General features: G+C 36.2%; 1 protein-coding gene across 9 annotated transcripts in view; it reads left to right on the plus strand.

Annotated features, from left to right (window-relative positions):
* The window catches only part of USP34 (ubiquitin specific peptidase 34), a 109,918-nt gene that overhangs the window by 70,802 nt on the left and 23,420 nt on the right, over positions 1 to 15,696 (plus strand). For all 9 annotated transcript variants that reach the window (XM_014895088.2, XM_014895094.2, XM_088160747.1 and 6 more), the window contains exons 37-53: positions 1,015 to 1,139; positions 2,075 to 2,227; positions 2,905 to 3,009; positions 3,482 to 3,537; positions 3,641 to 3,761; positions 4,910 to 5,093; positions 8,085 to 8,248; positions 9,233 to 9,298; positions 10,407 to 10,553; positions 10,639 to 10,695; positions 10,794 to 10,871; positions 11,530 to 11,624; positions 12,560 to 12,732; positions 13,063 to 13,216; positions 13,956 to 14,034; positions 14,881 to 14,934; positions 15,030 to 15,125. In XM_014895088.2, coding sequence (XP_014750574.2) covers positions 1,015 to 1,139; positions 2,075 to 2,227; positions 2,905 to 3,009; positions 3,482 to 3,537; positions 3,641 to 3,761; positions 4,910 to 5,093; positions 8,085 to 8,248; positions 9,233 to 9,298; positions 10,407 to 10,553; positions 10,639 to 10,695; positions 10,794 to 10,871; positions 11,530 to 11,624; positions 12,560 to 12,732; positions 13,063 to 13,216; positions 13,956 to 14,034; positions 14,881 to 14,934; positions 15,030 to 15,125 — 1,907 coding nt within the window. The remainder of the gene's footprint in view (positions 1 to 1,014; positions 1,140 to 2,074; positions 2,228 to 2,904; positions 3,010 to 3,481; positions 3,538 to 3,640; positions 3,762 to 4,909; positions 5,094 to 8,084; positions 8,249 to 9,232; positions 9,299 to 10,406; positions 10,554 to 10,638; positions 10,696 to 10,793; positions 10,872 to 11,529; positions 11,625 to 12,559; positions 12,733 to 13,062; positions 13,217 to 13,955; positions 14,035 to 14,880; positions 14,935 to 15,029; positions 15,126 to 15,696) is intronic.

Below are 15,696 nucleotides of genomic sequence, written 5' to 3' on the forward strand. Positions count from 1 at the left end.
TTCCAGCTCCAGTTGCATCAATGAGGAGAACAGCAAATTCAGATAAATCCCATACATCACTTTATCCTGCATTAATAACCAATGGCAGAGGTATCCAGGCAGGATCCTATAGAAATGTATCACTTTGCAAAGAAGAAAACAAGAAATTCAAGTGGAAGTTAAGGAGAAGATGAGGGGGCTACCAGGAATAAACTCTTGTTGTACCTGAAAAATGGAAATTGGAACTTTTTCAAAGAGCAGCTTTCTTTATTCTGCCAAGAGGAAAAGCTTCATTGGCAAGATATAAAAAGCTGTCCTGGACACCCTTGGATTCATCTGTAATTGAGTGTTCAGGCCTTGTTTGCTGTGAACAAATCCCAGTAGATATTGGTCCCAGAATTTGCTGTCATTGCAATGGGTCTGTGCTTGGGCTCTTGCTGCTGGAAATCTCTCTGCTGAAGAATGAAAGATGAAGAATGGTTTCTCTGTTGATAATTCCTTTAAAAAATAGGATATTTCAAAGTGTAGTCCTTGAAAGAATGCTGGCCTTACTACCAGAGGAAAGGTGACACTGGGTGGAGCCTGAAGCACTGCAAAATAACTCATTTTTTGGCTCTAATTTCCTTACAAAATAAATTTTGTAATTTCTAAGAATTCCCAAAGTTGCTTGGAGGCTGCAGGATGATTACAGTGGAACTTTTGTTTGGGCCACACAAACGTGGCTACAAAAATTAGTACAAAATGGGAAATGAGTGTGAAGATGTGATGCAAAGCCCCAGCTCCTGGGGTTAGAAGAGATTTAGGAAGGGACTGTGCCCCTCACTGGTAATGTTTAATCTAATTAATGGTCATCATTAGTACAGTGGTCAGTATTTAATCAGCATATTAAAAACTCGAGCTTTTTTTGTATTTTAAGTTCCAATAAAGATTTTGGCTTGCCTGTTAGTGTGACTGAAATGTCATTTTGGACTGTGCAATTCTACTCCAAAACCCTTTTGTGTTGCTTACAGTGGGGTTTCTCTCCTCCTCTTTCAGTCACTCACTATTCCATGTGGCTCCTGGTGAGCTGGGCTCACTGCTGCTCCTTGGTGAAATCCAGTCTGGCTGACAGTGACCATTTGCAAGACTGGCTCAAGAAACTCACCCTTCTTATTCCAGAGGTATGGTAATGAGCAGGTTGTTGCATTCCTAATTAGTGTCATTAACTCTGGGTTGCCATTAAATTCAAGACATTTTTTTCATTGTAATTTGTTAAAATTTCTGGGTAATTTGTTAAAATTTCTAGGTAATTAGTTGAAATTTCTGAGTGATGCCACCTGACTTGAATTAACTTCAATGTTAGCTTAACTTCCTCCATTCTTACATTCTTACATTATACATTAATAATTCTTACATTATTAGATTATTTTTTACTAGTTATTTTTTCTATACTTAGAGCCACAAAATGAGGTGAATGAGAATTGATACACAAATCTTTGTCATGATCAAAGCTTTGTCTAGCTTTAAGTAATTTTTTCTCATGTAATAAAGAGATTAAAAATTGCATCAGTTATATTCACAGTAGAAATTTTTGTATTGCTTAAAGGTGCCAGGTGGATATGATATGATAATTCTTATCTGTTGTTTTATTACTCAAACACAGAAAAAGTTTACAGGCTGGCTCCATTTAAAATCCCTGGAAATCAGAAAGAGCAAACTTCCAAAGCTTAATTAGACTGTGGATATTTTTCTTACAAAAGAAGAAAATAGTTCTTCTAGTGAAATTAAATTAATTAGTAGTTAAATGAGTAAGGATAAATTCAGGATTCAGTGATATTTTCTATTCTAGTCACTGTAATCATTCCCATAGAAAATAGATAACTCGAGACACAGGGCACAGACAAATCCTCTTTTTAATTAGAATAGTATATTGCATTTTTCTGTAGCAAGTTTAAATGCACATTATATGTAATACCTGTTTTAGAAAGACACATTCAACCCTGATAACTTTATAAATATTATAAGAGGAATTTCTGTACTTAGAAAAGAAATAGAAGAGAAAAAAAATCTTCCAAATAATGCTTGTAATCATGTAATTTTATTTTTTTTTTCCTAGACTGCAGTTCGCCACGAGTCTTGCAATGGTTTGTACAAATTATCTCTGTCTGGCCTGGATGGGGGAGACTCAATCAATCGTTCCTTTCTGCTGCTGGCTGCATCAACCTTGTTAAAATTTCTCCCTGATGCTCAAGCTCTGAAACCAATTAGGGTAAGAATTTAAGAACTGACAAGACTTCCTCCAAGATAAATTTAAATATATATATATATTTTTTTTTTAATATAAAAACTAAAAATGGTAGCAGATTATTGTTGTGTCTGACATTTCAGATGCACAGAGATGTGAAGGCTTCTGGTTTAGATGTTTCCAGAAACTTCCCAAAAGTGGTAAAATTCTGACACTGCAGTAATTTACAGCTTGGCTGTGCCTGGAGAAATGCAGATCAGCTTTTAGGAAATGCCCTTGTTCTTAAATTTCAATTTCAAATACACAGATACTTTTAAAAAGAGTTAAATTAAAACAAGTTACAGAAGATTTTGCAGGGGAGTTTAAAATTAGAGTTGTATTAACTAATTGAAATCAGCCCAAGTTTCTCATGTTTTATCCAGTCTAATCCTGAATATTTTTGTGATTTGCAGTGGGTGACATGAACTCCACACTGTTCTACAAATCTTTTACAGGTCTGGCAGATCATAGTGACAGTTTTTCAAGAAAATTAATAAAAATAAAGCACACACTGTTACCATTGTAAAATACATTGTTCTTATACTTACCTTAGAGGCTTGGAGAAAGTCATACTCTTGTAACACAGTTACTGGCTTCACTTTGGGTTTTTAATAGAGTTATTTTGTTTTCTACTTCGGAACAAAAGCAATTTCTTTCCCCAGATCGAGGATTATGAGGAGGAAAGTGTGCTGCGACCTGGTTGTAAGGAGTATTTTTGGCTGCTGTGCAAACTGATTGATAACATTCATGTCAAAGATGCAAGTCAGGTAGGTTTGCCATGTGTTCATACCAATGTTTATTGCTTTTAATTTGTGTCTTCAGACTTTTTTATTTAAGATCTGATGGGCTGCTGTGAGCAGCTCTTGGATTTTTTCCATCTCCCAGGTTACTCTGATGTGTGTTTAGTAGCTCTTGGAAGCTTCAGGTAGTGACTGTAGTGTCAAGAGAGGGGGGTTGTTGTTATAACACACAAGAAAGGTGAACTTAGTTGAAGGTCACAGACATGGGAATATTGTAATTATCTCTGAGAATCACTGTTGATAATTCCAATGTGTTGAAGAAGGAGCTAATCAAGTATTTGATTAAAGCTGAAGGAGTTAAATTCAGTTAACAGCCACTTAGCATAAGTTAGAAAACTTACCTTATCTCTTGTTTTTCTGTGTGCAGTAATAAAATTTCCTCCAAAAGAAGTCCATAACTCTTTCCCATTTTTATTCCATTTTCTTTCTTTCAAATCAGACAACCCTGCTTGATTTAGATGCCCTGGCCAGACACCTTGCTGACTGCATTAGGAGGTGAGCTTTGCCCACAGCAATTTCACGTGCAATTTGCACGGTGTTTATTGTTGGTGGGGCAGAACTGTGACATTCCTTCTCTCCTTTTATGTTGCATATCCAGCAGAGAAATCCTTGACCATCAGGATGGGAACATTGAGGATGATGGGCTCACTGGGCTGCTTCGCCTTGCAACCAGTGTTATCAAGCACAAACCACCCTTCAAATTTTCTCGGGAAGGCCAGGTGAGAAGGACACTGCAAGATCACTGAAACATCAAAATAATTCCTTTTTTTACCACATTTTGATTGCAGGGCTCAATATATGAAAGGATGTCGTTTTTCTGGCCCTAGGATGATGGACAAACCCACACATATTCCTTTATAACTATTAGATCATACAGTTCTTTCCTTTTCTGTGTAATTCCAGGATAGAATTCTTCCATCCATGAAGTTTTATATATTTTCATTTATTATCTTGAAATATTTTTACTATTGATCAGGATTAACTGGTTTAAATCATTAGCAACAGCTGATTTTGACCAGATCCTGGGCAGTTTGATCTAAAAGTAACATTTAAGCTCTATGCCTGTGCAGTTACAAGATTATCCCATTCCACCTGTGCTTGTGGGATGGGAAAGTGATGAGGCAGGGAAAGTTGCTAAAAAACTTTTTCTTTTATCTTTGAGAACTGCATTGTCTTAAAAACAAACCAAACTGTGTATAAAACTGATTTAGACTGATGTTCTTTAATGTAGATGCTACAGAACTTATTATTGGGCCTTTTTTGAGCTGAAAAGTAAACAATGGTGTTGTTTATATCTTGTCTTCTTATTCTGCTACCATAAAACGGTCCTGAAGGTAATTTCATTGTCCAAATGTGACATTGCTGACAGCATTTTAAAAGACTGCTTCTTTTGTTCTACTGGATAAGTGTATTTTACTTACAGAGAGCTTGCAGATTAAATTATAGTAAGAATTCAGTTCACAGAGTGCAGTGTGGAGGAGGATGTGGAAATTAAAATAGAGGTATGCAAAGGTCAAATTTCTGTAGCTTGGATGTATGGAAAGCTTTAGAAAAGCTTGAGAAATTAGTCTTAAAAGTTATTGAAAATCCGTGTCTGGTTTGTCAAGTTATCAATCATAAAACCAATCATATTTTGTTATTCTTTTCCAATTTACATGTTCCTCTTAAAACTCTAATATGGTTACAGTGCCCTTTATGCAGTCTAAATTGCTGAAATTTGTGATTCAGAATTTGTATTCATTCAGAAAGTCCTGCATGATAGAGGTCTGGGAAGTCTACAGAAGTTCCTAGAAAATTGTTAATATATGATTTATCTTTTAAGAATACATTCAAGCAGTTAAATATCCCAATTTATCTTTTTTTCCAGGAGTTTCTGAGGGACATCTTCAATCTCCTTTTCTTGCTGCCCAGTCTGAAGGACAGACAACAACCAAAGTGCAAATCCCACTCCTCCAGGGCTGCTGCTTATGATTTACTGGTGGAAATGGTGAAAGGTTCTGTGGAAAACTACAGGCTGCTCCACAACTGGGTCATGGCACAGCACATGCAGTGTAAGAACCTTTGGAATGTTTTTCATGGCCACTAACACTGCCCTGGGAATTGCACTTGGTGGCTCTGCTATTTATCCCCTGTCACCTGGAGTAGTGTCACACAAGCGTTGGCATCTTTTGCTCACCTACCACGTTAAATGCCATAATTTTTATATCACCTGTTCTTAAATATGGATTATTTAGAGTGTGTGGTCCTGTAAAATTACATGTACACACAGGCACCATTGGATTTTACAGGTTTCATCCTCTTGTGCTGGATTTTGATTTCCCTTTTTCCTTTCTAACGTGAACCAATTTCTACATAAACCAAAGTATAGAACCACAGAGGTACTGGAGTTAAGAACAGCCCTGTCATGTTTTCAGAACTTCAATCTGTACCCAGATATCTGCATAAAGCAGATTTTTGGTTTTGCTGTGCCTCTTGGTTTCCATGCTTTCTGCCTTTTGGAGCCACAGTTCCTATGTATAATATGGAAATCACCAAAATTTCAAGTTAGTTAATATTTTATCTTTGATTTGCAAATCCTCATTATACATTTTTAGCTTGCTAGATTTCCTTTCACACACCCAGTTGAAATTTTTCTGACCTAAGGTTCTGTAATTTATTATAATTTGTGGAATTAATTTTAGTGCCTTAAAATTCAGTAGGCAAAAGAGAAATCTGATCATAATAATGCTTTGTGTTCTATTCTTATATGCCTGGGGCCTTCCAAGGTCTCCTGTGCTCAGAAGAAATATTATGAAGAATATATTTTATGAAAATAATGGATATTTATGTTTTCTATGCTTTGTTTTTTACAATCAGTGTTTTTCTCATTCCACATCTCAGTAATTCATTGGTGTTGAAGTTTTCTGTAATGTTTACCACAGTTGTTACACTCTTCCCTAGATTTATTCCATCCCAGGTTCTCCAGAGCCATCTGCTCTGTGCTTCTGCTCCATATCCAGTATTTCTCACTTGCATGAATATTAATTTTATTACAACAGGCACAGTGCTGCTGTCTGTGTGATGTGCACCCAACACAGGGCTTGTGATACCTTATTTGTTAAAGGGTTTGTTATTCCATTGATGTGATCCCAAGATTATTGAAACTGGGCTTTTCTACTTTGTTATCCCTGTAATCTTACTAGTCTTCAAAAATCTTAGTCTTCAGCCTATCCCTCTATCATTCCTAGGAGAAACATGAAGGGAAATATTAGAAATTTCCATCCTCTCTTTGGTTTTAATGTTTTTTATAAACATGGAGGGCTCCAAATTCATTCAGGTCGATCTTAGTGAGTGGATTTAGGTATTTTCAGTTGTTCATGACATTTCTTGCAGTGTTTTGGAGTTCTGCTCATTTCAAGTCTGATAAACCCCTTCAGTTCAAAGAGTAGGTACTTCACTTTCCAGCAAGTTTAAGATCATGTCTGGTGTTATAGATGGAGCAGGAGCAACATCAGGAGGTGGAATATAAAGAAATGCACGGTCATTCTGAGAGGGAAAAAATCAGCTTTAGTTTGCTTAAAATAGAATGTGAACATTGCAAGTTTGGTTTCAAGTTTCCCCATCTCTTCCTGAGAAAAAGCTGGTTTCTATAACAACAGTAAGGAATAAAGAAGATAGACATCAACGAGCCTCAAATTTGCCTTTCTACTTAAAATCCATATGCAAGAAGGAAACTTTTTATTACACAAATGAAGTCAGTCACTTAAAAAAAAAAATCCCAGGGTGGGGAACACAGGGTCGTCCTGAGAAAGTCCTTGTCAAATTCCTGAATGCTCTTTGTCAGAGGGAAGGAGGTGGAAGATCCTCCCAGCTGCTCTGTGAAGTACAGAGAAGTCAACTGATTGCTCTGCAATTAGAGCTTGATGAGCTCTAAGCAGCCAGAGATGTGGAGTCCTTACATCAGAAAGGGAGAATTAGGATGCTGTAATTTAGGGATTGCAGTTAAAGGAGGGAATTTTGGATTATTCTGCCGTGCTAATGACCTTCTTTAGGAGGTGAAACATGCAGGGGAGCTTTGTTTCAACTGGCTGATCAGCCCAGGTAACCTGAGGTCACACCACTGAGATTTGTTGAAACAGGAGAATTAAACCTCTTTTCTTCCCTCCTTGGAGCTTCAGGGCTAGTGGGAATGCCAAAATGAAGATTACAACTATTATTTGTTGTGCAACAAAGCATCTCGTGGGATTGGTCTGTGAAGATGTGAGGATGCCAAATAGTTTCCTGAATTTCCATCTGATAGTGGGGATTGAGAAGAATCCTTAATGAGTCTTTCATCTGTGACAAAATAATTAAGGATTTCAAAGTTTAAATCTTGAACCCCGCATAGCTTTTATGGATTGTAAATTAAATCCAGACTATTTTTGGTTTGGTTTTTTTTCCCCCCCTTTTATCTGAACATATACTTCAGCAGAGATGCTGAATTATTTGTGGGACACACTGTGTTTTCAGAGAACGACATCTTTGGGGATGAATAGCAAAGCTGGATGCATTGCAGGGGTTTGTGTCCAAATTCCTGCATACCAAGGAAGATTGTCTAAGCTGGTTACCATCTTCCTGACTGGCAGATGAGAAGAACTTTCCCATTCTTCTGATTTCTTAGCAGCCATATCATAACAAGGCTCTTAAAAGAGACCCTCAGCCCTGCAAACTTCTCTGGTGCCTCCCTGTGTAAGAAATCCTTTGCTACATCTGGTATGAAATAGAGAGGAATAGAAAGCTTAGAGGAAAAGAAAATGGCTTTTTCAATCTGATTCATGTGAGCCCCTTGCAGCCCAAAATGGTGTGGCAGGAAGGCTGCTGCTCCATCTAAAGATTTTCAAGATTTTCCTGAGTAATATATAATCCATTTTCCTAAAGATCAGGCACAGTCTGGCTCATGCCTGTAGATGTACAATGCATAACCAGGTGACATTTTATTATTGTAAATATCGAGCTTTTAATTGCATTTCTATTTTTTTGCAAATTGCAATTTGAATTTACTGTGTGATTGCTCTTTTTCACAGCTTCCCATGCACCTTACAAGTGGGATTATTGGCCACACGATGATGTTCGTGCTGAGTGCAGGTTTGTGGGTTTGACCAACCTTGGAGCCACGTGTTACTTGGCCTCCACTATTCAGCAGCTCTACATGATCCCAGAGGCCAGACAAGCAATTTTCACTGCAAAGGTGAGTGTGGGGCTTGGATAGAAATTTACATTCAGAATCAGTGCAAATACTGAGAAAATACAGATTTGCTTCTAAGTCTTACATCTAGATAAAGATGATTTCTTCAGCTTTTTGTGTAGTTGGAGTCTTTTGCTGGTGTCTGAAGTGAAGAGATTTTTTTCTTAAATATTTCATGTGGTGGGTTCTTAAGGTGGCACTGAAATAAAATGTTGTAAAAGTCATATTTCTGTTGCTTTCAATTAGGTTGATTCACATTTGAGTGAATTGACTGTTGTTTCTTAACTGCTAATTTGTAATTTTGTTAATAAATGCTTTTTCAGGAATGTTTATAAAATCCCAGGGCACTTATCTCATGCTACCAGAAGTACAGCAGGTCCTGTAAATTATCATACATTAGTTAACTTCCAGAAATGCAATATTACCACTTTTATCTTTTTATTGTAAGGGAAAAAGTATCATTTTGGTCCCTGACATCAGCAGGACAGATAGAATGTGTGAAACACCCTAATTGGCATTGACCTCATAATTTTCAGTTATTGTTCATTGCTGTTACTTGTCATGGAACTTCTGGATTTGCCATTTATAAATGCAGATAAAAAGCTGAAAAGAAAAGCTGCTGGTCTGCACAGGAAATGCATTATGGAGAGGGCTGTGTTTAATTCACAACATCTGTGAATTTAAAAAAATTATTCTAAAAACACTAACACTTAGTAATCCTTTCCCAGAAGCTCCTACCTGCAATAATTTTTTTGAAAGCAGAGTTGTTTTTTTCTCAGGTTTAATGTTGACATGCCAAAAAAGGTGTAAAATAAATATAAAAATTCTAAATGTAAGATGAGACTGTGTGTTCATGTACACAATAATTTTTATAATGGTCCTTAATAAAGTAATTGGGTTTTTATTTGAATGGTACATCTTTTTAATGTACGTTTTTGAAAAGTAATAAGCAAAAAGATCAAGTTCTCTTTTATTAATTTCTGTTAGTATTCAGAAGATATGAAACACAAGACCACTCTACTGGAACTGCAGAAGATGTTTACATATCTAATGGTAGGTGTGAAAGAGGGTATTTTAGAAAGTATCTTATTTTAGAGATTCTTTGTCCATAGTTCAGGTGAATCAATGAATTACAGAGGTGTTGGGGAGGTGAAGTTTCCCTGGTGATAAAATAAAATATATTCTTTTTATTCATTGCATTTTCCTTGCTCCAACATTGAAAGATTTATCTATTGGAATACAGCAAAATTTTGACATTCCAGGACCAAACAAAATGAAAGCAGTTCCCAGGAGTTCACTGCTGTTCAAACACAAACAATCCTGAAATAATGAAAAAAAAAAAACCTGAGGACAGTCGAGTGTCTTGACACTGGTTTTGTGTCAGAAATTCACAACCAGAAGACAAATGGGGAAAAGAATCTCGACTTGTAATGCCTGCCATGAATCATAGAAATTATTAAATGAGGTGTTCACATAAGCAGAAAATGATATAGGAACATAAAGAATTAGCATTATTTAAATCTTGAAGAAAGACTTTATCCTAAAAAAGTCAATATTTACAGGAGTACTGTCCTGCTCTACATTCTTAAAAGAGAACAGAGTAAAATCCTGCATTCCCAGTGTGCAGGGCAGTGGAATGGGGATATATTCTAAAGAATTGCTTTATACTGCAAATTCTTTTCTCTGGCTAAACACATCCTGTTGAAAACTGGATGAAAACATAGAGGAGTCTGAATGAGAATTGAGCACTTAGCAAGATTGAAGTCAGCAATGTCCAGAAATACATAAATCCAAGCTGATGTTGTCATATTTTATTTTGTGTCTGAACAGATTTGCAGAAACTTGCACGTGTCACATCTTCAGCCAAGATATTTTATTTTAATGATTCATTTTATGAAGTATTTACTAAATATTTTAATACTTTTTTACTAATGCTGCTTTACTCACTGGTGTCATGATAATGGTTATCAATTAGTTAAAAACTGCTTTGCATATCAGCAGAAACATTTGAGAAACTATCCTACCTAATAAGCATATTGTATATTAAAGATTTTTTTTTTTAAGAACAGATATTCATGTATGTGTGTTTGGTACATCTGTGTGACTTGAAAATAAAAGGATTTGGGTTAATTTAGATTTGTTTGATATCTTTTATCCAAAGGAAAGTGAATGTAAGGCTTACAACCCAAGGCCTTTCTGTAAAACCTACACCATGGATAAGCAGCCCTTGAACACTGGAGAGCAGAAAGACATGACTGAGTTCTTCACTGACCTAATAACAAAAATAGAGGAAATGTCTCCAGAACTGGTGAGTTAAGAGGGAGCAGAAGGGAGCTTAAAAATTGACAGATTTGCTCAAATTTCCTTGACAGAATTTATTCATTCATTCACAGAAAAACACAGTGAAAAGTTTGTTTGGAGGTGTTATCACAAACAACGTTGTTTCTTTGGTAAGTGTTCCTTCTCTAGCCTGATCTTTTAAAAAATAATTCTTCTCTAACTTCTCAAAAAAAGTGATTTCATTCCTTTTTTTCTTGCATTTCTTCAGGACTGTGAGCATGTGAGTCAGACAGCTGAGGAGTTCTACACAGTGAGGTGCCAAGTGGCAGATATGAAGAATATTTATGTGAGTAATGCCAGGCTGAGATGAATCTCAGATCTCAAAGGACATAAAACACTGCCACACACTTGAAGGTGTCAATGCTTTTTGTCTGCACTCCAGTTTTGGGCTGTTTTGAGGTTGATATTATGAGGTAATTGCTGTGTGCCATCAGCTGGAGCTGACAATAATCATTGACTGTTGTTTTACAATCAATAATCACTATTTATTTGTTTTAAACGTGCTATGGCCATTTTATATGAGAACTGTAAATGTCAAAAGATTGAACTTTTACAAGTACTACTGCTTATTAAGTTAATTTAAAGCTTACACAAGCATAATTCTATGTTTTCAAGCTTTATAAACAACCATTAATCCCCACACTTGAAGTTTGAATTTGGATTTGAATTCTTTGAGACAGTTGGAATATTGAGCACCATTTTTCTGAGTTAGTTCATTAATTCTGTGTGTGGGTTAGGAACTGGTTTTCCTGTCAAACTCTTCTCTTAGTTCAGGTGTGTGCTCTTCTGTGAAAAATGTTGGGACTTCATTTTCATAACTTATGGAAATGTTAATTAAATTCAAAGTAAGACTGCAAAGGAGGGATTTGGAAAGCAGGCCATGTAAGCACAAAATATAAATATCCAAGATAAATGTAAACTCCTTTTTTGTTTGCTCCATGTAGGAATCTCTTGATGAAGTAACTATTAAAGACACCTTGGAAGGTGACAACATGTACACGTGTTCTCACTGTGGCAAGAAAGTGCGGGCTGAGAAAAGGTGTGGCTAAGAAGAAATAAATATTCTTAATGTTTCTTTTTAGTAAATCCCTGAAATTCCATTTGGAATAGCAGTAATCCTTTAGATGGAGCAGGGCTGCTCTTTCATGCAGTTTATATCATGTAGGCCTGTAAGGATGTGATCCCTGTGCAAAGCAGAAATTAGAAGGAAATAAAATTTCTGAAGCAAAGAATCTAAAGTATCTTAGCAAAAGACACAGGGAAATGTTCAGGACCTTTTTTAATTAAAAAAAACCAGAAATTAGTACCTTTTGAAACATTTAAAACACTAAAAGCTTTCAGAGATTGGTTGGTCACTCATTATGCAGGATAATTGCTTAGGTTTCATGTCACCCTGAATTTCTTTACTAAAATCTGTAGCTTTAAAAATGTTTCCATGTTTTGCAAAGTCTGCTTATAAAGAGAAAGTAAATTAAAATTTTATGTTGTCTTGGTATTGCAGCTTTGTTAGAGTTAGAAAACCTTGTTGTTTTAAATGACATGGGTGAGAGAGTAACTAACTTGAAACTCATTATTGCAAATTTAATGAGATTGAATGCAGGAGATGTTCTGCCTTGAAATTTGTCTTTTGGAAGATGGTAACTCCCTGCAGTGAGGGGATTTGAATTGTTGAATTCATTCATGGCTTATTTTATGATACTATTTTAGAAAACTGGTTCCTGCCATATGAGTAAATTTGCTGTTTCTTCCAAGGTACAATGACAGCCTAAATAGAATTGTTTAATGGGCTAAATTTGACCTTCCTGCTGCCAGTCAGTCTACCCTGCTCTGGGGCACTATAAGAGCTAAATTTTATATTTATGTCTTAGCAACAGATCTCCAGTGTTACACTTGAAAGAAATGTTTAAAATCTCTGTGAAAATACAATTCATCCTGCTGAGGTTTTGTAAATCATGTTTATTTGTGATCCTTCAGGGCATGTTTTAAGAAACTACCTCGTATCTTAAGCTTCAACACCATGAGATATACATTTAATATGGTGACCATGATGAAGGAGAAAGTCAATACCCATTTTTCATTCCCTTTACGTTTGGATATGACACCTTACACTGAAGATTTCCTCATGGGAAAAAACGACAGGAAAGAAGGTTTGCTCATAAAATGGATTCAGCAAGCTCTAGTGCTCTAGTTGTGTATACACTTTGTGTTTCTCTGTGTATTCACTTCCTGTATACAGAACAGAAGCAAATAAAATCAAACATAGCTTTAATCAACCTATATTCCCAAACTCACACTTATGTATTTCACTTAAGAAAAATGGCCAATTTTTGCTTTCAAACACTGTTTAATTTGAATTACCTTGTATTTGTTCATAAACTATGAGAGAAATTGCAAATAGTTACATACAATTTGTTGCTAATGCTGAAGTTCGGGTGTTTAGGAAATAACTGATTAAATATGGTATTGAATCCTTTCAGGTTTTAAGGAAGATGGTGGATATCTGAAGGAAACTGAGAGTTATGAGTATGACCTGATTGGTGTGACAGTTCACACAGGAACAGCAGATGGGGGACATTACTACAGTTTTATCAGGGACATTGTCAATCCCCACGCTTACAAAAACAACAAGTGGTGAGCTATGGCATTTCTATTTCCATATTTTTAATAACTAAAGCTTGTTGGCTTTGTTAGATGCAGTTACATAGGGGATACATCCTGTAGGTTCCTGTGGAAAGCACAGGATGTTGGAATTTGGTATTTGTAAGGATATTAATTGATTGGCCTATGGGCCAGTAGCCAGGAGATTTGTGTGGTCCCTTGGACACAGGGGTGGCAGGGATTGCTTCCTGGTGGGACTAGATTTGAATTATTTCACTACAAAAGATTTCCTAGATTGTCCTTCCTGAAATCTGCTTGGTACCTTGGATGAGGTTCCAGCTACATTTCTGGATGTAGAATTTGGGGAAGAGAAATGACATGAGCATGGAAAGGAGGAGGGAGAAATGAGAAAGAAGAAAGCAGGGAACACTCTGCCTGCTGTTTTTGGTATCTCCATTTCTCACTGAAGCCCTGGAATACGAGACAAGGTTTCCTCTATTCCTGTTCTCTAGAACAGCCAGAGCATTTCTGAAACAGGAGCAGCCCATGACCAAATCCCTGATCCAGTGGGGATCCACAGCAGAACCTCCTTGTTTGATGTTATTAGAAGGAAGTCACTTTGGGACCAGATTTTCATTTGTTGAGATCTAAACAAGACATTAGAAATTAATAAGGATATTTCAATCTGAGGAACCCTTGGAAGTGCTCATTAGGTTTTATTTGCCCCTAGAGAAGAGCAGCAGTTGTTTCAAAGTTTCTTCCTGCCTTGCAGGTACCTTTTCAATGATGCTGAAGTTAAACCCTTTGATTCTGCCCAGCTTGCTTCTGAATGTTTTGGTGGAGAAATGACTGTAAGTTGTGACCTGAATTTTTGTCACATGTGACTCTTCCAGTATCTGTTACAATCCAGGTCTTTGTATGAAGTTTTAAAAGGAAGCTGTCAGAAGTATGGTTACAGGTATTTTAATGAAACAAAGTTAATTAGTGAGGTGTCTCTCCAAACAAGAGGTATTTCTTTACTAGATCTGATTTTTATCATACCATTTATTAGATATAAAAAAGTGAGTCTGAAGCTAATTTAGGAATCCTTGCTCGGGGTGGCTGCTTAGCTCAAACCATTGATGAAGGAATAATTACTTCAAGCTTAGGTGTGTTCTGGAAAAAAAATGGCATTTTGATCTTTGTCTGTGCCTGTGACATCAATTGGAATATTTTTACACATTATTAATGAAAACAACACTCATGTTCTCAGGTTGTGCCTGAATTGAACATTGTTTATAGCTGTATACATGATATAAAGCACATTATAGAAAACCCAGTATCTTAATAAAGCAGCCCTTTGCATAAGACAACTTCCCTTGTTTGGGAAAGATAACATGGTGAAATAAAACAAAAAAATTCCTCTGTTTGGCACGTGGGTAAAATACCTTTAGGTGCCTCTAAAGAAGAGGTGTCAGTGAGATGGATGAGCCAGGAAATTGCTTGGGATGGAGGTAGAGTACTGCATAGTAGCTTTGAAAATTGAGAAGAGGCCCCTGTAGAAGAAAAAAAGAAACAAGACTGCTCAGAGCAAGAACTAAATTGTCAGCAACCCTCATTCATGTCAGGAAATAAATGTGCAAGTGAACTATCACAAACTGTTAGAAACTAAAGCATTAAAAAACTTGTAATTAATGATTTTGCTTTCTTCTTGACAGACAAAAACTTATGATTCTGTTACTGATAAGTTTATGGACTTCTCCTTTGAAAAGGTATTTCTCTTCCAAACCCTTGTTCTATGATTCTATTTCTGATTTCATGATTTCTCTCTCAAAGCAAAAATTATACAGATGTTTTTTTCTCCAAGACACACAGTGCTTACATGCTGTTTTATAAACGGATGGAGCCAGAGGAGGAAAATGGCAAAGACTACAAATTTGATGTTTCATCAGAATTGCTGGAGGTACAAGTTGATTTGTTTTAACACCAATTTTAAAACACTCTAGGAGGCCCTAAACACATCAGAAATCTGAATAAACATAGGAAAGCAAAAATAAGTTAAATCACTAAGGTGACAGTCCTTTCATTTTGCTGTCTTCCTTAGGAGATTGTCATAGCATAGGAAGGGAATTAAGATTTACATTTTATGTGAATATTAGATATTTTCTCACTCTGTCCTGTATATGGGATAAATCCCTTTTTACTACCTGGAAAATCTAATGTCCTTGCTCCCTCTGGCCAGAAGTGTTTCTTCAGCATCTGCCACATTTTAGATTCTTAATTTAAAAATGTCTCTTCATTCCTAGTCAGCAAATCAGGTCATGCTTTTATCCTTCTTGGTCTTAAAAATATTAATAGATTTTATCAGAGTTAAAAGGTTAAACTATATTGCTGTGAAAACCACTAGGAATTGTTGTGATCAAAAATATCACTTTAGAGAGAGGAGTAGGGGATGTGGCATGAAATCCTGTTCTGATTTAATGATGGAGATTCAAATCTTACTCTTCAGGAATTGATAGAAATTCTCAGAGATC

The sequence above is a fragment of the Sturnus vulgaris genome, chromosome 3, assembly GCF_052056855.1.
Source record: "Sturnus vulgaris isolate bStuVul1 chromosome 3, bStuVul1.hap1, whole genome shotgun sequence".
Classification (NCBI taxonomy): domain Eukaryota; kingdom Metazoa; phylum Chordata; class Aves; order Passeriformes; family Sturnidae; genus Sturnus; species Sturnus vulgaris.